A 23,538-nucleotide genomic window follows, 5' to 3' on the forward strand; every position below is an offset into this window, starting at 1 on the left:
TGCCCTGGAGGTCAGAAGCCTGGACTGGGCTCACTGGGCTAGAGTCGAGTATCAGCAGGACCCGCTCCTTCTGGAGGCTCCAGGAGGAGCACCGTCCTGTGCTGTCCAGCTTCCGAGGCGCCTGCCCTCTGGCCTGCGCCCCTTCCTCTGTCTCAGGACCAGAAGTGCAGCATCTTCAAATCTCCCTCCCTCCGTCTGTCTTTCCGTCTGTCTTTCTCCTCCTCCTCCAGCTCTGCCTCCCTCTCGCCATCACGCTGGGATCCACTGGGTAATCTGGAATAATCTATTTCAAGATTTTAGTTTAATCACACGGGCAAGGTCCCTTTTGCAGGTAAGGTGGCATATTCACAGGTCCAGGGACAGGTGGCCGACGCCTTGGGGGCCAAGATTCTGCCTGGAATGCTCTGTTCCGGGGGGGAAGAGCAGGCGAGAAGGCCGGAGAGCTGGGAACAGGAGAGGTTCCCAGACAGGAGCCAGGGTGGACCTCAGAGGAACGTGGCACTTGAGCGGGACTGCAGAGGTGGACGGAGCCATGCACACATTGGCAGGATGGCAGGGAAAGCAGGGACAGAGCAGGGACAAGGCCTTGAAGCAGGATTGTGCCAGGTGTGCCCCAGGACGGAGCGAGGCCGTGTGCCTGGTGGCGGCCCAGTAAGGACGTAAGCAGGAGGCCCTGTGGCCAGAGGAGCAGGCGTGGCCCCAGGGAGGTGGGTGTGGGAGGGGCGCCTCACAGAACGTGGATGGGGTCTAGGCTGGGAGACTTTAGGGAGCAGGGAGGGAGAGTGGCCTGGAGGTCGGGCATCTTGCACTCACAGGCCCCTTGCAAGGGCCGTGGGGACCAAACGGCTGCCCAGAGAGAGCTCCCAGGAAGCTCCAGCAGAGCAAGGGAAGGAATGGTTGGAGCAGGGCTCTGGGAGGAGCACAGAGACCCAGAGGAGGCTGGGAAGGGTGGGAAGGGAAGGCCGGAGTGGGCTGTGTGGGGTCTGGGGCGGCAGCTTGGTTGGTCTGAACCTGTCTCCCCTGGTATGTGCGGACTCCTGACCCCTGAGGTCAGTGCACCCTGTTGGCAGACACTGAACTGGCCCCTGAACCTCGCCCTTCCTCAGTGACCGCTGCCAGGCCACCCCTCCACATCCACCTACCCCTGGGCTGGGGGCGCCCCTCTGTCCCGCTGGACTTTCTCATCCACCAGCCTTAACCTGTGTCCCTTGGCTCCCCTGGAGGCTGCTGTGGTCCACTCTGTCCTTCAGAATGGAAGGACCATCATGCGCTCTCAGCATGCACCCCTGGCTGTGTGTGGATCTCCTAGGTCTCTGCAAAGCCCCTGGGGTTATCTTTTTGCCATATGCCACATGACTTTGTCCCTGTCCCTGTCTGTTCTGGCTGAGGAAGGGTCAGTGCATAGCGGCCCTGGGCTCCTGGGCAGCCCTAATCCAGCCTGACTGGTCACGTGATGCCTTCTCAAGCACATGACATCCTGGGACTCGGCTTTCCCATCTGCTGAATGGCACAGTGATGCCCCACCCGCTCCTTCCTGAGCAGGGCCAGCCCCCGGCTTCCCTCCCTGTCCCTGCATCTTCCCAAAGCTGGGTCCCAGGTCAGGTGCTGGCTCCAGGGGGTCCCCCTGCCCAGATGCGATCCGGCTCAGCGGTAGAGCGCCCCTGGGTTCAACCCCCAGTACTGAGAAAAAGAACCAAAGAGCCCTCGGGGACCAGGACGGCGCTCGCTGTCCCCTGCCCTCCCCACGCGTCCCCAGCACAGGCCAGGCACTGGGTGGCTTGCCATGGGGTGCTCGCAGCTCCTCCTCTGGCTGAGCTGGGCGGTCCCGAGTCCTTCCTCCCCCCATGACCACAGAGAGCCACCTGCAGGAGCAGCTGGGAGGTGTGAGGGTGGGCTGCCCGCTGGCCCTGCCGTGCCTCGGTGGGACCAGCGCGCTTCTGAGTGTTGACCGCTTTTCTACCTCTCGGCTATCCAGCCTCCTGAGTGGGCACCGTGAGCTCGCCCTCTAGGCAGGTTCGGTGCCCTGAGCCGTGTGGGCATGGTGACAGCAGAAGGGGCCACCACCTGTGCCCTGGGGCTGGGAGAGGCCAGGGCAGCCTCTGATCTTTCCAGAAGCACAGGAGCCGTCTTGTTGCCTGATGGGCAGTGGCCCAGTCTAGGAAGCGCACGAGCTCTGGACTCCCACGACAGGCACTCCTGGGGTAGCGTCTCAGGGGAAGGGGATCTGCCTGTGGCCCTGCCCCTGGGAGACAGAGGGAAGCTGTGGCCTGGCAGCCCCTCCGGCTGGAAGCACTGGAAGGTGCTGGTCCTGGTCATCAGGCCCTTCCTCTTTACCTCTGTCCAGGGGTGTGGAAGTCAGGGGGTCCTTGGGCTTCAGATGTACCAGAATCACCTGCTGCTCAGAGTCCAGGCCTGCCTCCTGCCCCCTCAGTGTGTCTTGGGTCCCTACAGCCTGGCTCCTGGGGAGCAGGGTCCGCTTCAGGGAAGGTGAGGAAGTGCCTCCTCCCTTCCTGGGCTGGACAGGGAGGGGCTCCAGGGTATTGCTAGCACAGGGATGGCAAGGCCAGCCCTGGGCCGTGCGACTCCAGGAGAGGGCTAGGCGGGCCCCCCATCTCCACCAGAACTCAGAGCGGCCTCACAGCTGCCCCACGCTGCTCCCACGGGAAGTGCACCCCAACTCCTGGCCTGGGGTCCTTCCCTCAAACTCCCGCCGCCTCCAGTCTTCAGTCCTCCACGCCTGGGCACCTTCCCTGCCCGAGCTCCGCCTCTCCTCCCCTAATCAGGATGAAAATAGAAGGCACAGCCACTTCCCGGGGCCATTGGTGCCAGGTGCTGCCATCTCCTGGGACGAGGTGACGTAGAAAGAGGGCAGCAGTCTGGAGCTGGCAGGCCCCTGATCCTGCGCCACCTCCGTGGTGGCCTCAGGCAGCTTCCTGGCAAGGCTGGCGGCCTGGGGTCTCATGCATGTGGAAGGACAGCTCTGATGCCCCTGTGCTGAGGTCAGTCTAAGGAACCTTCCTGGGTCGCTTCCTGGCTGCCAGGTTGGGTCTCAGAAAGTGAGGGAGGAGCCGGGGCTTGCACCTGCACTGGGCGGACCCTCGGCTGTCCAGGCCACTTCTGACTCCTCTCTGCACGCCTGCATTTGGCCACCAACACCCCTGCTTCACTGTCACCCGTGTATCTCGAGTGCAGTCATCGTGTCCTTTTGGGGCTCTGGGGGCAGGGCAAGGGGCTTGAGGGCCCAGCAGTGCCCCCTCCAGGTGGGCAGGCTCCAGCCACCCTCCAGGCTCAGAGCTTGGCCGTGCCCACTTGGTGCACTGTCCTCTGCCACCCCTGTGTCTAGCTCGGCTCCTAGCAGGGGAGGTGGGGAGCGACTGCCTGGCTGTTTGGCCTTAGCATCAGGCAGTTCTGCCCCCGTGTCCTCCCATGAGTTTGCCTGGTGCCACCACAGACTAACCCCTCGTAGCTCTGGGGGGCTGGTGTGGGCACGGTCACCATGTGGGCAGGGCTGGAGCTGCTAGGCCTCTCTTCTGGGGGTGCAGGAGCTGTCTTCCCGTCTTCATGTGGCTTCCCTCTGTGGGTCTCTGTCCTAATGGCCTTCTTCTGTTTGTTTATTTTGTGGTGTTGGGAATTGAACCTGGGGTGCTTTATCAGAGTCACCTCCCCAGCAGCCCTTTGATGGTGTGTGTGTGTGTGTGTGTGTGTGTGTGTGTTACTAGGGATCTAACCTAGGGGCACTCCATCACCAAGCTACACCTCCAGTCCTTTTGAGATAGGGTCTCACTAAGTTGCCCAGGGTGGCCTTGAACGCGCAATCCTCCTGTCTTGGCCTCCAGAGTCACCGGATTATAGCCATGTGTCACTGTGCCTTGCCCTAATCTTTTCTTCCAATAAGGACACTAGCTCTTTTGGATTAGGAACCCCCTACAACCTCATTCAACTTAGTGACCCATGTAAAGACCCTGACTCCACAATCGTCATTCTGAAGTCCAGGGGGGTCAGAGCTCCAGCATATGGATTTAGGGGAACACAGTGCAGCCCACATCAGCCCTGCTGGACAAATGGGGTAATAGGATGGCTGTGAGGACCTCTAAGCAGGGTGGTGGGTGCTGTGTTATATCAAGTTGCTACTTGGTGTGGGGGGGGTATCTGGTCCAGATCTGTCCTCCAGGAGGCGCTGGGTCTCAGCTGTCCATCAGTTGTGGACCTTGTCAAGCAGTGTCTGGTTGGAGAGGGCACCTGGTGGATGTTCATGAAGTGGACTGAACATGAGGGTTGGGGATCCTGGAGGCCCCGGGAATGGGCTCCCTCTGGCTCCTGCCTGCTCCCGCCCCATCCTGACCATTCGTGTAAAGAATATTCCTTGGGCACCTGCTCTGTGTGGTGCTGGGTGCAGAGCTGACATTTTTACCTGCTGTGCCCTTTTTCTATTGGGGTGCCACCTGCCAGCCAGGAGGTTCGTCTGGCACTGCCAGTCACATGCCCTTAGTCCTCCCGGGTGCCACCACGGCTCAGGCTTGGCATGTGACCATGCAGAGTCAAGCAGAACCCTTCCATGACACGTGCTGCAGGGGTGTGGCCAGGAAGGAGGTCTCTCCCTGGGACTCGCTGAAGGGGCAGCGTCCGTCTCCAGGAGGAGATGCAGGGAGGCCCAGAGGTGGAGGACTGAGACATCCCGCTGCACCGCCAACCTGAGGAGCAAACGGGTTAGCTGGGCTTGGTCGAGGCAGGTTTCTGTCCTGTGTGAACAAAGGGCCCTGACGGTTCCACAGAGCCTGGCCAAGGCCTCATGCTGGGGAGTGGGAGTGTCTTGGTCTATTTTGTGTTGCTGTAAGAGAATACCTGAGGGCTGGGGTTGTGCTCGGTGGTAGAGCTCTTGCCTACCATGTGTGAGGCACTGGGTTCGATCCTCAGCACCACATACAAATAAGAAAAATAAAGGTATTGTGCTCATCTACAACTAAAAAAAAAATTCTTAAAAAAATAAAAAAGAGAGGCTGGGGTCGTGGCTCAGCGGTAGAGCACTCGCCTAGCACATGCGAGGCTCTGGGTTCTATCCTCAGCGCCACATAAAAATAAATAAAATAAAGGCATTGTGTCCAACTACAACATATATATATGTATGTCCTGGAGGCGAGGAGAACAAGGTCCAGGGCCCAGCTGGGGAGGGCCTTCTTGCTGCCTCATCCCATGGGGAAAGCCCAGAGAGAACAGAGTGAGACATGCAGGAGGAGGACCACCTCACCTCTTGGCAGAACCAGCTCCTGCCAGAACAGCACTAATCCACTCCTCTGGGCAGAGGCTCAGCAGGCCCCACCTTCAAGACTGTTGCCTTGGGGGTTAAGTTTGCAACTCGAGGACTTTGGGGCACAGTTGAACCCTAGGGGGGTGGGAAGCACACGTGAATGCTCTGGGCTTTTTTTTTTTTTTAGTGGGAGCTGCCCAGTTGGATTGACAGGGAGAAAAGAACCCAATCCTCAACAACAAAAACCATTAAGACTGGTCCTCGTGTCGGGGGTACGATGGGCAAGGTGACCCATGGGGCTTCCGAGAGCTCTCGCTGCAAGGGAGGCTCAGACTGTTTCTGGCCAGGTTGGTCAAGTGGGGGCTTCGTGGAGCTGGTGGCTTTGGGGCTGGCCGTACAGTCTGGGTAGTCAGAGCAGGGAAGGTGGCCCTAGGAGGACATGGCCAGAGCAATGAGCTGAGCAGGAAAGGAGAGCTGGTGTTTGGGAAAAACAAGTCGTGTTTCCTTGGAGGACAAGGAGTCAAAGCAAGGAAGGCTTGGTTAGGAGGAACTAGTGAGGTTGGGCAGCTAGGCCTTGTGCTGGGTGAGGGCTGGCACAGATGTGACTCAGATGTGGTTCCTGCCCAAAGGAACGCTCAACCTGCAGAAGACACAGTCCTGCATACAGCTCACAGTCACACCCCATGCTGCAGCTGAGGGCCACATGACAGACCCCAGGTTGGGCAACTTGGGTGCATACCTAGCTTCTTTCCTGGAAACCATTTGCTCCTCATTGGGCTCCTCTAGAAGCTGGCCCCAATGCCCACCCCTGACCCAGGTCCAAAGGGCTGTGGGGAAGGTGGGAGATGCTGGAGGAGGATCACAGGGACCCACATCTCACCCCAGGGAGCTTTAGGGGCTCTTGAGCTGGGGTGCTTGACAGGGGGGTGGGGGGTCCAGTTCTGGATCCACTGGGTTGGAGGTGACTGCAGGATCCCAGGTTAGTGGGTGGGGAGCAGAGCTGCTGGCTGGACTGGGGACACACAAGTGGCAGACAGGAAGGGCAGAGCAGACAGGACCCAGCTGGGGAGGGTAGCAGAGCCTCCACCCTTCTGCTGTCTTTTCTTCCTTCAGTCCCTTCTACCCTTCACCCCAACTCCAGCCGATCAGATCTGGGGAGGGAGCTGGCAGGGCTCCTCCAAGTCTCCACGTCTGGTAAAGGATTGGGATTCCAGAAGTGTTCCCCTCCACCTGGTCTGGGGAACTGGAGAATCCTGAAGCTACTGTGGAGGGGGTGGGTTTCTACGGAAGGACCCCAGCTCCTAGGCACAGGTGGCTTGGATCCTGCGGGAGATGCACGGCTGGGGGCAATGGTCCTGGGGTTACCCTGAATGACTAAGGTGAGGATTAGAGAAAGCTGGGGGGCGGAGCAAGGGGCCCAGATTTCTGGGGACAGGGAACGCCCCCGGGAAACACGGAGTCATTCTCAGCTGGACTTCGGGTGAGTCCCGAGGGGGACGGTGCCCACCTTCCCTCCAGGAGCGGGCTCCAGGTCCTGTTCGGGGAGGAGCTGGGTTCTGGGGGCGGTCAGGGGATAGGTATCTCTGCCCGGGATGTCGTTGTTAACAGGCAGGGAAGTCACTGAGACGCCTCCAAACCCACAGGCCCGCAGGGGGCGACAGTGTCGTGCGTGCGTGTGCGTGGCTGTGTCCGTGGCGCCCGTGGCCGCGACTGGCGGGCGGCCGCGCGTGCGCGTGGGTGCAGGCGGCCGGGACCCACGTGGGCCACCCAAACAAAGGCGGCGCCGCGTGACCGTGCGGGCGCGCGCGGAGACGGTGGGGCGGGCGCGCCCCCGCGGTGGGCGGGGCGGGGCGCGAGGCGCGGGGCGGGGCGGCGGCTGCGCAGGCCGGCCCGGGGGCGCGCAGACTCCGCGCAGCGGGACGCGAGCGCGCGACCTGGCGCCGCCGCCTCCGCGCTCGTGGCCGGGACCCGCGGGGCCGCCTCCTCCCGGCTCCCCCGCGCCGCTGGGCTCCGGGGCGGGCGGCAGGTGCAGCGCGGCCGGCGAGGGGGGCGCCGCGGCGGCGGGTGGATGAGAGTTGGCCCCGATCTCCGCGCAGGGTAAGCGGCGCGCGCGGACACCCACTCGCTCCCCGGCCGCACTCGCCGCGCTCGTCCCGGGCTGGCGGGCCGCGACCTGGCGCGCTCGGTGGCGCTCCCGCCGCCGCCGGGCCAGGAACGGAGACCCCCGTGCAGGGCCCCGCGCGGGCGCGCCCCGCACACACGCCGCCGGGTCCCGCACGGGCCGGGGCGCTCGTCACGGCCGCTCCCCGCGCGCCGCAGGCGCCGGCGTCGGCTGGTGGGGTCCTGAGGGACGAGGGGAGGACGTCCCGCGGGCACAGGGCCAAGGCTGGGGAGGGGGTCATTGCGCTGGGGTCACGGGGAATAGGATGCTGGAGGCAGACAGGAAGGACCACTGGCATGGCAAATGTCGTCCTACTGACCCACTCCTCAGGGGGACAGGAGAGGAGGAGGGCATCCCAGGCCCCTGCGACCCCAGAAATGGCCCCACCAAAAGTTGTGAAGATGTCCCACTTCTCAGCACCCCCCTTTCTGCTCTTGTCTCCCCTCCCTTTGTTTGGACACTATTCTGGGGCTCTCTGGGGCCACTTGGCACCCTGGCGAGATCCTAAGTGTGAAGGCCCTGGGTGTGTGGCAGCCGCCACCCTAAGGTGCCCACTTGTCTAGAGCAGAACAGGACAGCACCCCTGCCCCATCAGAGGAAGGCCGGAGTGGGCTGGCTTGGGATTGGTGCACCTGTCTCGCCTGGTGGCTCTGTGGCAGGAGGAACAGCAGGCCCCCAGGTCCAGAGACCTGAGTGTGACCGCCCCACCCCAGGCTAGTCTACCTTTGGAAAGGCTGTCACCAGCCCTCCATTTCTGGAGACAGGAGAGATTGAGTTTGGGGGACTTCCTTATGCAGGATGGGGTTCCCTTCTTGCCTTCCTGTGCAGGCTGGGCAGGAAATCCAGAGTTGTGTCTTCCACATGCCAAACAAGGCCCTCCCTGGGCTGGGCTGGGGAGCGGGGTCAGAAGCAGAGAGCAGTTGAAAACATGTGTGGCTTCCTCCCCCACCTACACCATGACCTTGGGCAAGGCAGTGAGTTCTGGGGCCTCAATTCCTCAGTGCCCGCCGGCTGGACACTCCCTGGTCAGGGGTCAGGACAGGCTGTTGAGGCCAGTAGTGGCCTTTGCCCCCAGTTGGCTGAGTCTGACCTGTGGAGTTCACCGGAGAATCCCTGCCACTGGCCCCTGGGTTGTGGGCCCATTTGGAGACATGCAGTCGGACTGGCCGGGCAAGTGTGTTCTAGTTGTTGTCCTTGCGCTGTAGTTGGGATGAAACCATGTTCCACAAGGTCTCAGAAATCTGCCCTTCTTCCTGCTGAAGACCCCTCTGGAGACCCCTTGTTTACCTTCAGCAGAGCTCTGTGGCCCTAGGGCAGGGCTTTGAGCCCCCACGGCCAGGATATGCTCAGCTCATGGCGATGTGGGTTTGGTCCTGGTGGCTCAGGGGTCCGTGCCTATGGTCTCATCTTTGGTGGCCATCCCCCTGCTCTGCCTGTCTTTCCTCAGTGCTCTGGCTGATGGTGGGAAGTGTGGCTGTCCCCATGATGCTTGTCTGCTTGCACGCCAGAGAGCCATTTCCTGGAAGTGCACCAGAGAGTCTCAAAGTTGAGAGTTTCCACTCCGCCCTGGGCTCCTGCTTATCCTACCCCTGCCGTGCAGGTGGGCGGAGGGGAAGGGCCAGGTGGCCTCTCTCCAACCCCCTCAGTGTCCTCTTATCTGTAGAGTTCAGCATGGAGTGGGCGCCAGGGGACAGCTCGGTCACCAGTGCTGGCACCGTCTCCAGTGTCCTCGCTTGCGCTGCTTCTCACCTTTGCCACCTAGAAAGCGGGGAAGAGCATCAGGCCCCTTCTCCTGAATCACCGCTTTTGCTGCACCGTAGAAGAGAACAGAGCAGTGGTCAGGCACAGTGGACACTGTCGTCAGACTCTGAGACAGCGTGGCCAGCGAGGCTGGGCCTCATTCTCTCTGGAAGGGCTCTAGAGCAGTGGAATCCCTGCACCCCGTGGAATCCATCCGCAGGAGTCCCAGGGCCTTGTTCCGGGCAGACCCCAGGAAACGTGTTGCTCCCTGGTGTCATCCCTCAGGGTTGTGTCTGCAGGTGCCCTCCCCTTCCCTGGAGCCCCTTCCTGAGTCCCCGCCCCTCGCCCCACACTCCTGCTTGGTGTTTCCTGCAGTGGCCTGTCTGCTGGGCTGTGCACAGGAGTGGGTGTCTGTCCTGGAGCCTGTGGCTCTGGCCAGAGGCTCAGTTCTGGGGCCTGTCCCCCCCGCCCCCCGCCAGGAGCTGGGCAGGTTTTCCCTCCCATGGTCCCCTGGCCTCTTGTCTCTGGTGTTGGACCATCTGTGTCTGGTTGGGGCTTCTGACTAGTGGCCATTTGGGAGCACTGCTGACATGAGGGTGTGCTGACCAGGAAGGGAGACACTGGGACGGCATGTGGCCAGGTCACCCCCTCTCTGAGTTTCTGCTGCCTTCCCTGCAGGACACTGGAGGCCCTGTTAGCAGTTGGGGGGCCACTGCTCTGGAAAGCCCGGGCACATGTCTGTCCTGTGGCAGCAGCTGACGGCACTGGGTGTGTGGCAGAGCATCCCTGTGCCGAAAGAGATCACTAACCAGTCGAGGGAGGTGAGACGTGGGCCTGCAGCACCAGTGACAGGCGGCTACGACACCAGCGCTGCTGTGAGGCAGCTTCTCCTTCTCTGGCCCAGAGATGGGTGTCTCCCGGAGCTGCCCTGTCTGCCGTGGCCACTCGTGAGGCTGCAGAAGGCCTTTGGTTTGGGCACCCTGCAGGCTGGCTTGGGGGCTCTTGGGCACCACCGTGGGCTCAGGTCTGCTTTTCCTTGGCTTCTCATTGGCAGAGCAGTGACACTCTTTTGGGGTCTTTGTTCTGGGCAGAACCTAGAGGACACTGCTTGTGACAGGGGTTGGAGTTCAAGTCTTGCACAGTCAAGTCCTGCTGGCCTCTGTGGGAGGAGGCCTGGGTCCCTGAGGGTGACAGTGCTCCAGGGAGCGTTCAGGGCCCAGGTGGCCGGGCCCAGGGCACGTGCCCCACCTGCTGGGAGCCTGCAGCTGAGGTGGGGGGGCAGGGCAGATTCCCCACCTGCTGGGAGCCTCTGGCCCAGGTGGGTGGGCCCAGGGCAGTGGCCTCTGCTGGGAACCTTGCTGGTGGAGTATGTTATGGGTTTCCTTGACATGGGAAAGAGGGTGCTTGGACTTCCCTTACAGACAGACATGAAGAAAGAGAGGTTTCCTTGGGTGTACATAGCCTTCCCTGGGTGTAGACGGCCTTCCGTGGGTGTAGACGGCCTTCCGTGGGTGTAGACGGCCCTCCCCGGGTGGAGACGGCCTTCCCCGGGTGGAGACGGCCTTCCGCGGGTGGAGACGGCCTTTCCCGGGTGGAGACGGCCTTTCCCTGGTGGAGATGGCCTTTCCCGGGTGGAGACGGCCTTCCGCGGGTGGAGACGGCCTTCCCCGGGTAGAGACAGCCCCCGTATTCTTTTCACTTCTGTGTCCGTGGGGTGTGCAGAAGGCTGGGTGGGGACTGCTGGCTGTAATTCACCACTAATGGCATTCGCCATCCCGAGGCCTTTGGGGGAGTTTTGGCATTGGAGTTATTACCAGGGTTCTATTATGCTTAATCCCTGTGATTAAAGTCCCCTGCGGTCGCACAGGAAGAGAGGCAGTGTTGGCCTATTAAAAAGCAATCAGAGTGCTGGCATTCACTCGGTCCGCAGCCAGGCAGGCGCTGAGTGCTTTACACGACTGTCCCAGGAAGTCCCCACAACAGACACTTCTCCCTGGTCTCCAGGTGAGGAAGCCGAGGCACAGCGGGTGGGGCAGCTCGCCCAAGTGCCTGAGTGGGGTTTGAACTTAGGTCTTTTGGCCCCAAGGGCTGTGCTGGTCACCACTGCAGACCGACAGTCTCGCTGGTGATCCCCTGGGGAAGTTCAGCTGCGTGCTGGGGGTCAGGCGTGCTGGAGCGCCCTCTGCTTCCAGCCTGCAGTGATAGCAAGCTGTGACAGCATCTCTCACCCAGGGCACAGGGCACAAGGGCATGCCGGGCACTTGGCATGATTTATCTTCATGATGACCAGGAGGGGTGCCGTAGGGGGCTCCATTTGACAGATAAGGATGCCCCAGCAGAGTGGAATTGGGTCACTTCCTGAGGCCCAGGTTGAGCCGAGTCTGCCCCGGTGGGCGCTGCTCCTGCCCCAGGCCCTTGAGCAGGGTGGTCAGGGGAAATGTCTTCGTCTTGCTGCTCTTTTTCCCCCCCAACATGCTTAACCTCTGTAGGCCTCAGATCAGTCACCTGTGAAAAAGGACCTGGCCTAGACTGGGAGCCGGAACCTGGGGGCTGGCCCCTGGGCTTTGGTGACAGGTTTGCATTGCCCCCACTGGAGGAGGAGGTCTGGTGAGGAGCCGCCTGTCCCCAGTGTGTGGCCTCGTCTGGTGCTGAGCCGGGCAGTGTGGGCTGCCCACAGGGACCGTGTCCATCTATCATTAACAGAATCCAAAGTTCACTCAGATTCCCCAGGTTTCCCAGTGTCCTTGCCCTTGGCGTGGCTGTGTGGGGCTCACTGAGACGCAGGGCTCTGGGATGACACCTGGCCCCCTCAGTGTCCATGTCCTCTGTGAAGTGGGGGCCAAGCACGGGGCCACCAGGAGACTGAAGCACGGTGCTCTTGGGTTGTTCCTGTCTCTTGGGGGCGGCTAGGAAGGGAGGCCCCACCCAGCTCCCTGTGCCACCAATGGTGGAGAAACTGAATGTGCTTGGAGACTGTCCAGGGCCACCGTGGAAGGAGGGCTCTGGGGACGCTTGGCCCTTCCTGGTGGGTTCCTTGATATGGGTGGACGGGGCCTCTGCTTCTGCCTGTCCCTTGGGTGGGGCCTGGCATTCTGGGGTGGTATTCCCTCGGGGTTGGGCATGGCAGTCCCAGCCCCCGCCTGCACACCCCTCCTGCCTCGGCCTTATGGGGGACTGCTCTCAGAGGCCAGGGGCCCTCCTGCCTGTTCAGCATCATTTCCCTGTGACCTGAAGTGGCATTGTGTGGGCACCTTGCTCTGCCCCCTGGGTCGCTGCAGCCCTGGCTTCAGGGACCAGCAGCCTCAGTTCCCGGGACCGTGGCTCTGGAGCCCACCTGAGTCTGAGCTGGGCGGTGGGCTGAGGGGCCTGGCGCTCTGGCTTTTCACTTTTTACTGGAGACAGAGTCTCACTAAGTTCCTAGGGTCTTGGTGACTTGCTGGGGCTGGCCTGCAGCTTGCACCCTCCTGGGCCTCTGGGATTGCAGGCGTGGGGGCCAGCGTGCCCAGCGAGTGTGTTCTTTGAACAGCTTTGCTCAGGTGTCGCCTACCTGCAACGAGCATGCTCACTTGAGTGTCCAGTTCAGGTCTTGAACACCGAGTGCCACGGTCTGGCTTTAGAGGTTTCCATCATCCTAGAAGGAAACTTTTGAGCGCACCCTGCGCCCCTGCCTCTTCCCCCAGCACGGGGCAGCCACCTTCTAGCTCATGTCTGTGATCTGCCTGTTCTGGACGTTGGGCATAACTGAGGTCACTTTGCCTATGGCCTTTTGTGCCAGGTCCCTCTTGTGGATGCTGCAACAATGGTGACAAGGTTGTGCTCCGGTGAAGGGTGGCAGCTCCTGTGCACCCAGTGGCCCTGGGCCACTTTCCCTGGCACCAGGGGTCTGAGTGCCTGCCCTCGGCGTGGCTGTGTGGGGCTCCCTGAGACGCAGGCACTGGGAGCCTCGCCAGCCACCTCCCTGTTGTCATTTGTGTCACCTCCAGGAGGCCTTCCGGGCTCTCCCAGCCCCACGCTCCTCCTTCACTTCTGATGCCTGGAGTTGTTGGGGACAGCATTTGACAGGTGTACACGGCCCAGTGTCTGCACCTGAGGGACCTGTGGAGGGGTCCCTTAGGGCTCTCGCCACTGCCCCAGAGTGTGTCCTCCAGCCCACCCTCTCTGTCCCTTCATGTCTTCCCTTATTGCACAGATCTGGGGCCTCAGGGCAGGTCCAGCGCAGGCTGTGGTGCCTGGATGCTCAGGTAGAGCTGGCCTAGAGCCGGAGCCCGTCTACCCGCCCTGCCCTGGGCGCCCCGGTCTTGTTTGGATAGACTGCAGTTCCTGAAGGAGCCTCTGAGATTCACAGGGGGTTTCAGAGCTGATGTGAGAGCTCCTGGTCCCTCGCGCCCCACCCTTTGGGGTCCCATTAGCCCCTCATGTTGGTGTCCTTGACCGTATCCATCTACGATTAACAACATCCAGATTTCACTCAGGTTTCCTCTGGTTCCCCAGTGTCCTTTTCTGTCCCACGATCCCACCCAGGTCCACATGACAATCGTCTCCGCGTGTCCTTAGCTGGCTCTTGGCTGGACAGCCTCTCAGACTTCTTGTTTTTGCTCTTATCTTCTTGCAGCGCTGGGGCTGGAACCCAGGCTCCCACGTGCTGGCAAGGCCCCGTCCCTGAGCCACACCCAGCCCTTTTTATTAGTTTTCTTTTGAGATGGGGCCTCTAAGTTGCTGAGGCTGGGCTCGAACTTGCCATCCTCCTGCCTGGGCCTCGCAGATGTGGCCCTGCACCTGCCAGACCTTTCTTAATTGTGAGGACCCTGACACCGTAGGACCCCCTCGGCTGGAGTTTGTCTGGGCCATTAGACTTCCTCTGTTGATCTGGGGTGCTGGTTTGCGGGGAGATCACAGAGGGAAGGGCCTTTCTGTCACACCAGGCGGGCACCTGCGGTCACCATGACTCATCGCTGTGATGCCACGTGGGTCCCCCCTGCAGCCCTCCCGTTCCTCCATTTCTTCTTTTTTAGGTGTTGTTGTTAACAGGGATTGAACCTGGGGCGCTTCACCACTGAGCCACATCCCTAGCCCTTTTTCATATTTTTATTTAGAAATAGCGTCTCACAGGCTGGGGTTATGGCTCAGTGGTAGAGCGCTTGGCTAGCATGTGTGAGGCACTGGGTTCGGTTCTCGGCACCACATAAACATAAATAAAATAAAGGTTCATTGACAACTAAAAAAAAATACTAGAAAAAATAGTGTCTCGCTGAGTTGCTTAGGGCCTTGCTAAGTTGCTGAGGTTTGAACTTGCTGTCCCCCTGCCTCAGCCTCCTGAGCTGCTGGGATTGCAGGTGTGTGCCACCGCACCTGGCTCGGTTCCTACTCTTGCAGCCTGGTGAGGGTGGGGCTCTGCTTCGCCTCCTGGGGCTGAGTAGCTGAACTCTTTGAAATGTTGCCTGTGGGAGACTTGTCCCTTCACCCCGTTTATCCAGCCTCCGATGGCTTCTGCTGTGGATTCACTGTTACTTAGTTGACACTTTAGGTTACAGTGTAATTGCGCTTTATTTATTTTGTTGCTGATTCTTCTGTTCTGGCCGCTGGGTCCCTTGGAAACCCCATCCCACTGTGGGTGCTTGAGCACTTCCATGCTCCCTGGCCCTACAGGACGCTCCAGCTGCTGCCCAGGGACCAGCCACTTCTCCAGGGAGCCCTGGTTCCTTTTGGTGGAGAACAGTATCAGACACCCAGACCTGGGTGTGGGTTTGGTGGTTCTAGACCTCCAGCTGGCAGAGCAAGGAACACGGGGGACACTGGGCACCACAGGCCTGCTGGTATCCACGGCCACTTCCTCATGTGACTCTACCTGTGGTGAGGGCATGTGAGTTCATGTGATGTGGAACTCAGATTTGGTCACCCCGGGATCATTCCTGTCCCCTCCTCTTGCTGATCAGTCCCTCTCCTTCCCAGCAGTGGGGAGCCAGTCTCCCTCCACTAGCCACCCATTTATCGATTAATCGGTCAATGCCAGTGTCCACGCAGTGGGAAACTAGGGTGCAGCGGGCAGTGTGGGTCAGGCTCCTGCACATGTGACCACAGGGTCCTGCAGAGCCTGGGAAGGCACTGCCACCTCCCTGAGATGGTGCTGGGGTGGAGGAAGAGGAACAGGGGGAGGCCACAGAAGCAGGACTTGCCCGCTGTGCCCAGCCTGCCTGGCTGTGGCATGGGCACCGACCCTGCATCCCTTTGAACCCTGTGAGTGGCTGACTTTGAAGCCTCCTGGCAGTCCGGCCTGCTGGGTCAGGGAGGAGCCTGGGTGCAGTGGGTGCTTCAGAGCTCCGAGTGTCTAGGACTCTGACCCTGGCAGGCTCTGTTTCCCTTCTGCCTCTGAACTCGCCACCTTAGCAGGGGGCAGTCTTTGAAACGTTGGGGGATGGTGGCTCACCTGCACGCTTTTCTAGGAAATGCCATTTGTGCCTGGGATGATTTTGGAGGCTGTGTGGGGAAAGAGAGCTGGGCCAGCACCTTCTCTGCTGCCCTCTGCGACTCGTTTCTGTTCCTGTATGGGGGCTCAGTGGCATGCGCCCTGGCCAGGCTGTGGGGTCCCCGGCAGCTGGAGCCCTGGGGAGGGTGTGGGGGTTTGGGAGCAGAACCAGGCAGAGTGGTGGAGCTGGGCCCAGGGAGACCCTGCGGCCCAGTGGGTGGCAGGCTGGCTGCTGTGAGGGGTCCTCCGTGAGTGGCCACCTGAGCAGCTGGAAGAGCAGCTGATGGCGCGGCTTCTCTGGGCTGCAGCCCTGTTCAGAGAAGGTGAGGCAGCACCGTGGAGGGATGCCAGCAGGGCTCAGCAGGCCGGTCCCGCACCTGGGCACCTGTTGGCCGTGTGACATGGGCAGATCTCTGAGCGCCTTGGGAGGCACCAACCCTTAATGGGCTGGAGCGAGGTGGGGGGTGCAGGGGGCGTGCACTCTGACCTCCCGCGTGGGGAGGCCTGCGCCTGCTGTGGGCGTGTTGGTGGTGCTGTCTCCTCAGGGTCTTGGGATCTGAGAGGAGCCCATGTTCACCCGCTGTCGGGTGAACCTCCACTGTGGAGGGGAGGGCTCCTTTGGCTGAGGACCCTTGCTCCATCTGTCCACCCCCAGCTCTTCAGCTGCCCGATCCTGATCCCTGGTCTCCTCGGGTTTACTGAGGACTGCTCTGTTCTGCTCTGTGTCCCTGCTGCCCTCAGAGAGCCCAGGAAGACCTGGTCAGGTGGGAAGTAGAGAGAGCCCTGGGCTCTGGGATGGGGAGGCTCTGACTCAGTGGGGCAGGGAGGGCTCCCTGAGTGGGGGCAAGGGCCTGAGGGTCACACCCTCCGTTCCCCTGCAGAGCGAGGTCTGTGCTCACAGAGGCGCGAGATGTCGTTGTGTGATGTGCCAGCCCGATGGTGACCACTTGGTGGCTGTTGTGCCACATGGGCTGTGTCTGTGGTGCTGCCCAGCCAGTGACGATCAGAGGCGGCCCCGGGGGCTGCTGTGTGGAGCAGGACCCCTGTTGCTCCAGGCAGAGAGCCTTCCAGAGCTGGAAGACCTTGTCCAGATGTCCTGTCCCTCTAGCTGCCTGCCGCCCAGTAACTGCCCAGGGCATGTGGAGTGGGGCACTCCTGCATGGCTGCCTGGAAAGGCAGCCCAGGTGTGTGTGGCTGGACGGTGAGGCCTGCCGCCTCCATCCTCCTGCCTACAGCCAGGGAGGGGACTGAGGCCGCCGCTCACGGGTGCTTGGGATCCACAGGTCAGGAACCAGCCATGGCCCCTGGGCAGGCAGTGTGGCATTTATAGTTCTGAAGCGACCTGATTGGTTGAAGGAAGACATACACCTTCAGTGTCACAAAGCCCAGACCTTTCTAGAAGAGCTGACCCCTTAAGGACAGCTGACACCTGGGAGCTGCCACCAAGGCCACCAGCTGCTGGCGGTGAGCTGTTTGCTTTTTGAGCCGGTTTCTCCTGTTCTGGGCAGCCCTGACAGGGTGGCCAGGGCTCTGGCCAGGGCCTGCCCTCTCAGCTGAGCCAGAGGCAGAGCAGAGAGCCGGTGTGGGGTCGTTGACACGGGTCCATCTAGCAAGTGGGGCTGAGGCTCCTGTGTTGGGGCAGAGGTGGGGAGGCCTTGCGGGAAGCCCAGTGTCCAGAGGGATGCTTGCTTGGGGCTGGGAGCTGCCCGTGTTGTGTGCACCCTTGAAAGCCCTCTGGACGTGTCCGCTGAGGCCCTGTGCTGGCCTCATGGCTGGCTTCTGTATCAACTCTCCTGTTTGACCTGAGGGCAAGGTCAGGGGCCAGACAAGGGAGAATGGAGTAGGCCCACGGTCACCCTGCACTGGGCAGCCAGGCCGCCAGGGCTGAGGCAGATGGGTGGAACGAGGTCCTCGGCGGCCTGCCCTGGGGCTACGTCCTGGCCTGGAGCAGCATAGGCGGGCGCTCCTCAGCCTGGGTCAGGAAGAAAGGTGACGTTTTCTTCAACGGCTGCTGCTCAAGCACGCAGGGGGGATCCCTTCACAGTGTTCCACCCTGTCCTGAGCTGAGCGTGGCTGTCGGGGGGCAGAGATGGGAGGCATGGCCCAGGGCAGGGGGTGGCCACCGTGCAGGGGTGGCGGGAGAATCAAAGGAGGACGTTACTGGTGGCCTGCCTGGGGGCGGGGGGCACACGTGTGCACACACGCAGTGAGAGGAAGTGAACCCTAACTGCCAGCAGCTTGGGCAGTGGCAGGGTGGGGGTGGGGACAAGGGCCTGAGGGTCACACCCTGTGACAGCCTCACTCTCCTCACAGGATGGGGCAGAGGCCGTGGGGCACAGGAGGAGTGGGACAGGAGCGTGGTGTCCAGTCGGGCTGAGGCAGGGCAGGCGGGTGGGGCTCCCCCTGGTCCGTCCCCTCTACGCTGGACATCTAGGACTGTGTCACAGCCCACCTGCTGCCAGACAGGGTGGGGAGGAGTGAGGGGCAGGCCTGGGAGTCCTGGTGGCCGTCCAGCATCCCCACCCGCCCTGGACGCCGAGGAACCTCAGGTCAGCAGGTGACAGGACTCAGATCCCCTACCGGCTCCTCCGTCTGCCCCTTCTCCATCTGTTGTGCCTGGGGTTTGAAGCCTTGGGGCTGGGGAAGCTTGGGGGCTGGGCCCTGGGGGCGAGGGCAGAGGCATGCCGGCCTCTGGGCGGTCAGTGTGTGCCAGCTGGTGAGGGACACGCCTGCTGGGGGCAAGTGCCCTCTTTCTATTGACGTCTTTGGGGCCGGGCAGGGCTGGCCAGGCTGTTAGACAAGAGAACGGGAACATGGCCTCTGGCCAGCCCCTCTTCCAGGCTTTTAAAAGGCCCTGCCCCTGTCTTCTGCGGTCACTTGGGCGGGGGCTGCATTTGGAGAATGGGCTCTCTTAAGATGGGCTGGGGGGCTGGTGTCCTCCACTGCGGGCCGCCCGACCCTCTCCTCTGGACTCCTGCCCGAGTCTGCCCCAGGCCCCTCGTAGCTCCCTTCTCCCACCCCTGGGGTCCCACAGCCCGGCTCCCTGGAGCCCCACCTCACTTGGAGCAGCCCCTGCTTGGGGATGTGGACATGAGCGTGGTGCTGGACGGGGCTAGCAGAGCCACGAGGTCCTGGCTGGGCTAGAGCCAGAGCCTTCCTGCCTCCAAGTCACGTGTCACTGTGGGGTCTGGGCTGGTGACCCAGCCTCTCCCAGCCTCCTCCCTTCCCCTGCAGAGCGAGGTCCATGCTCACAGGTGCTCAGATGTCGTTGTGTGATGTGGCAGCCTGATGGTGACCACTTGGGGCTGTTGTGCCACATGGGCTGTGTCTGTGGTGCTGCCCAGCCAGTGACGATCAGAGGCAGCCCCGGGGGCTGCTGGGTGGAGCAGGACCCCTGTTGCTCCAGGCAGAGAGCCTTCCAGAGCTGGAAGACCTTGTCCAGATGTCCTGTCCCTCTAGCTGCCTGCCGTGGAGCTTCCTTGAAGGCACCAGGGGGTCCAAGGGCAGGTGGCGTGGTGGGGGCTGGGCTGGCAGGGGGCACTGGGAGGGCTGCCTGAAGTTGGCCCCAGGAGAGTGAGCAGAGTGTCCCATGAACACCTGCAGAGGGACAGGAATGTAGAGGGTGGCACAGGGCCCTGTCCCCACTTTGCAGATGAGGAAGCGGGCGTCTGAGGTCCCCCTTCAGCTTTCTGCAGGGCCGTGCTCCGTCCTCTCCCTGGGCTCTTGGGTGTATGTGTTTCTAAGGCCAGTGCTGTCTTCTCAGTTATCCCCCAGGGGCCTCGGGTGGATCCCAACTCTGCTTGTGGCCCACTGCTCAGGTTTCTGGTGACCACCCTGTGCCATGTGCACCCCCGAGGGTCCCACCGCAGCTCCTGGACCATGGCTCCAGGAGCCTGGGTGCCCCCACCTCCGTCGGCCCTCTCGGAGACCCCCATTCAGCACCCCTCTGTCCTGCTGTTGACTCCCCACCTGATCCCGCAAGTTGCTCCCTCCCCAGAACCCTTCCAAGATACTCCCCGGTATGTGACACAGGGTGTGTACTGAGGGGGGAGACCCCATCAACTCATTTGAATCCTGGATGTTAGTGAGGCTGGTTCATAGAGATGAGGACCTTCTCTGAGGCCACATAGCCAGAGAGCTGTGGGGCTGCCGGTTCGAAGCCCTGTGCTGCCCTGGGTCGCTGAGCCGTGGGCGTTGAGCACAGCCTTGGGTAGGGAGGCTGGAGACCCGGGGGGCGAGTGCTTCACGCCCATGACTACTTGCTGGGTTTCCTGGGGGTGTTCCCTGGGGACACATACAGGGGTCCTGGACCCTGATTCTTCCTGGTGGGCTTTGGCTGGGCCATTGGGAGAACTCACGGTGACTTTCCACGCTGGCCTCCTGTGTCTTCCAGACAGCAGAGACCTGGTCTTGTGCAGAGGGCCCAGAAGGTGCAGGGTGGGCGAGGCCTCTGCTGACCTGAGGCTGGGTGGACCAGGAGAACATCTTCAGGAGGGGGTGACCAAGGCCCGGGTCACTGCTGTGTGTGCCTGGCCCTGTGTTTTCTGGTTCCTGGTGTTCGACTCACTTTGGTGGCTTGGTGGGGGGAGTGGAGAACGGCAGGGCTGGGACCAAGGGGGTGCAGGGAGAGCGGCCAGGTGAGGACAGGCATCAGCGAGGGTTCCCTGTGAGGGGTCCCAGAACCAACTGGAGAGGGCTAGAACCCGGACTGGCGGGTGGAGCCAGTTCCCTCCCCACCATGCCCCCATCTCAGCAGTGGGGTCCAGTGTGGGACCGTGAGGTCCCTCTTTATCTTGCAGTGTCTCATTGGGGCTTAAAAAACTGATCACTGCTGCTGTGTCAGGAACTCGGGCTTCCTGCTTTAGACCCTGAATAGATGGCGGCCGAGCAGGGAGGCCTGGACCGTGGTGGTGGCTCCCTTGGGAAAGCCTGCGGCCAGCTGGGGACCATGAGAAAGTCCCAGGTGGCGCTGATGGGACGTTGGGCCTGCCTCACCCTGAGGACTGGAGTGGCTGCCACCCCCTCGCTCAGCTTCAGGCTCCACGGGGCAGGGGCCTCCTCATGTCCGTGTCCCCACACTTGGCTGAGGGCCAGGCACAGATGTTGAGGACTCCAAGGTGTGTCCGAGGAGAGCCTGTTGATGCCAGCCACTCGTCCCCATGCTGTGCCCCAGGCTGGCTCACAAACCTCCCGAGCTTGGCTGGCTCTGTGCCCCAGGTGGGGCCACCTCTGCAGGAACCCACGCACCAGGGGAGGGGGCCAGCCTCACTGCCACCAGCCGCCGACTTAATTGACAAATAAGTGTTGTTCCTCTAGGTTAGGCGGTTGTGTTTTAATAACTGACGACTTAACTGAGGATTAGAGATAGTCAGGCGAGTTGCCCACCCTGGTCTGTGGGGAGATGGCTCATCTGTGTTGTCAGGGGACCTCTCCTTCGCAGCTGGGCGGGCTTCCTTCAGCCTCTGTGGTGTCCTTGCCATTCAGACTGCGGCAGGCCAGGTGGCACCGTGTCCCTCCGCACCTGCCGAAGCCAGATTCTGTCCCACGGCTTTGAATTCTGTGGCCCAGGTCGATGGGGACCAGCCCTGCAGTTGGCTTGGAAAGCCCTGGAGCAGAGGTCTCGACGGGCGCCGCGTCCCACACTCCAGGGCTGCCTGTTGGTGGCCAGCTCTGCGCGGAGCGTCCACTGTCGTGTTGCGTGTGAGGAATTTTGGCAACAGAACGAGCCTATTATGACCTATTTATCAAGTATTTCAGAATCACGTGAATATTTTGTCCTAAATTCTGTATAATTAGAAGACAGAGACTCCACGCTCATTTTTCTTCACCAACGTAACCTAAATTACAACTCTCTCCATGTGGGTTTCCAAAAAGAAAGCATTTGAACGAAAACAGGAGGGGGAATTGCTCGTACCTGCCCTGTTGCAGGTGCCTGAGGGGAACGTGCCGGCTCAGGTAGCCCGAGACCTGTTGACGCTCCTGGGCCAGCAGGGCCTCTCCCGGCAGCACGGGCACCTCTTACTGACACGGGGTGAATTGGGGCTCTCTTCTGCCATGCTTTCTCCCTCGAGCCTCCCGTCTGGCTGGGTGGGGGCTTGCCCACCTGGCCTGTGCTTTGCTGCAGGCCATCTTGGTGTGAAGGGGACTGTGGTTCTTGTCCACTTAGTGGGTATTTCCCTGGCACCTGCTGGACCCGAGCTACTGTGACCGTGGGGTGGCTCTCAGAAGAGAGACTTGCAGGGTGGACCTGTCTTCCTCTTGTCATGGTCTGGGCCTCAGGTGCGTAGGGCAGGATATGTCAGCACCCTGGGTCACAGTGTGCTGCTGTGGTCGGTGCAGCATGGCTGTCTTGTCTGTTCATTGAGTCATTTTAAGGGAAAGGGCAGCCCAGAGCTTGCCATCAGAATAAGCACGGCCCTGGTGGTCCCCACCCTCCGCCCAGAGGTCCTCCCGCCTCCTGCACCTAGGGCTCCCTCCCACCTGCCATGTCCCACGTCCCTGTCTCCCCGGGCGCACCTTTCTCTGGCCCAGTGCTACACTGTCCTAGCTCCTGAGGCTTGCCCGGGGAGCCCCCTGCCTGCCCCGCATGCCCTCCTCCTGCTCGGAGCTGTGGTAGCAGTGGTCTGAGCAGACGGGGTGGGTGGGTGGCATGCGATGCGCATCCTGGGCCAGGGCAGGTATGGAAGCACACGGGTGGGGGCTGGGTGGGTTCCAGGGCGCTGGGGGAAGGCCAGTGGCCACAGGAGAACTGGGCAGAGGCAGGAGCATCAGGGCCGTAGGCAGGGAGTGCTGGGTGCCCTGGGTATGCAGGTGACTGGAGAAGTGTCAGGCGCGGGTGCTCAGGGGACAAGCAGAGCTCGGACTCGAGGTGCTTGCCCTGGCTGGGGACAGGAGTCTGGGCTGGAGGTGGAGGCTGTGGCTGGCCATGGCCTGGCGAGACAGCAGGTCACCGCAGTGAAGGGGAAGTCCGGAGCCTGGAGATGCAGGGGTGCGAGGGGCAGGGCGGGCACTGGCTGGGAGGGGCCCGCCATCTCCTCCCGGGCAGCAGGCTTGCTCTGTGACCTGCTGGGTGCCTGCCACCAGGGCCTGGGACCTTCAGGCTCCTTTAGCTGCTCCAAGTGAAACGCCAACTCACTGTGGGCTCTCCTGTGCCCACTGCCGGCAGACCACCTGGTCCACCCACGGGGCAGAGCCGTGGGGGAGGCGGGGCTCCATACCCGCCCAGCACACGGCCACAGACTGCGCCCAGACTGTCTCAGAGACACTTGGGCACGTGGAGATAAACAAGGGGCACTTCCTCCGACACCAGGGCAGGCTCCAAAACTAACCAGAGAGACTTGTCCCGTGTCCTGCAGGGCCTGCGAGAACCCGCCCCCTGGTCTCCTTGCCTCAGGCCATTGGAGGTGGCAGGACCGGCCATTGAGGTGTGTTTAATTTGGCAGCTTGGGGAGGTAGAGGCCTTTTCCTGCCTTGGTTCCTGGATCACCAGTCTCCCAGGACGGGCCCTGCCCACAGGACCCCATCTTGTAGCCCTTGGGCAGGCTGTGCATCCGGAAAGTGGGGTGGCCTTCTGGGCCTTGGGGTCGGTCATCAGGGCACTGGTTCCAGGGCGGGAGGACTCAGGACTGAGGAACGCGGGCTCCCGTGGAGGCGCTTAGCTGTCGCGAGGGGAGGCCCTGGGTGCAGCGTGGGAGGCCTCTCTTTCTGCCCTGGCACTCCTGACCCCTCCTCCCAGCCACCAGGAAAACAGCTTTTGGGTTAGGTCTGCCACCGTGGGCGCCCTGCGACCTGCTGGGGGCCGGAGGGTGAATGTGCAGAGATCTCCAACCCTGGCCCCGCCACCAGGCAGCCACTGGCTTGGATGCAAGAGAGGCCCACTTTGCCCAGGACCTCGTGGCGGTGCCAACCAGGTCCTCCAGGTCCTGGCTG

General features: G+C 61.8%; 1 protein-coding gene across 1 annotated transcript in view; it reads left to right on the forward strand.

The window, feature by feature from the left end:
- Positions 1 to 7,211: 7,211 nt before the first annotated feature.
- Gramd4 (GRAM domain containing 4) overlaps positions 7,212 to 23,538 on the forward strand; it is an 83,811-nt gene continuing 67,484 nt past the window's right edge. Inside the window, exon 1 of the mRNA XM_046429469.2 lies at positions 7,212 to 7,342. Within this exon, the coding sequence (XP_046285425.1) occupies positions 7,314 to 7,342 (29 nt within the window). The 5' untranslated portion in view covers positions 7,212 to 7,313. The remainder of the gene's footprint in view (positions 7,343 to 23,538) is intronic.

Source organism: Marmota monax, unplaced genomic scaffold (assembly GCF_021218885.2).
Source record: "Marmota monax isolate L192 unplaced genomic scaffold, Marmota_monax_Labrador192_F-V1.1 WCK01_AAM20220418_F8-fsc00051, whole genome shotgun sequence".
NCBI lineage: Eukaryota > Metazoa > Chordata > Mammalia > Rodentia > Sciuridae > Marmota > Marmota monax.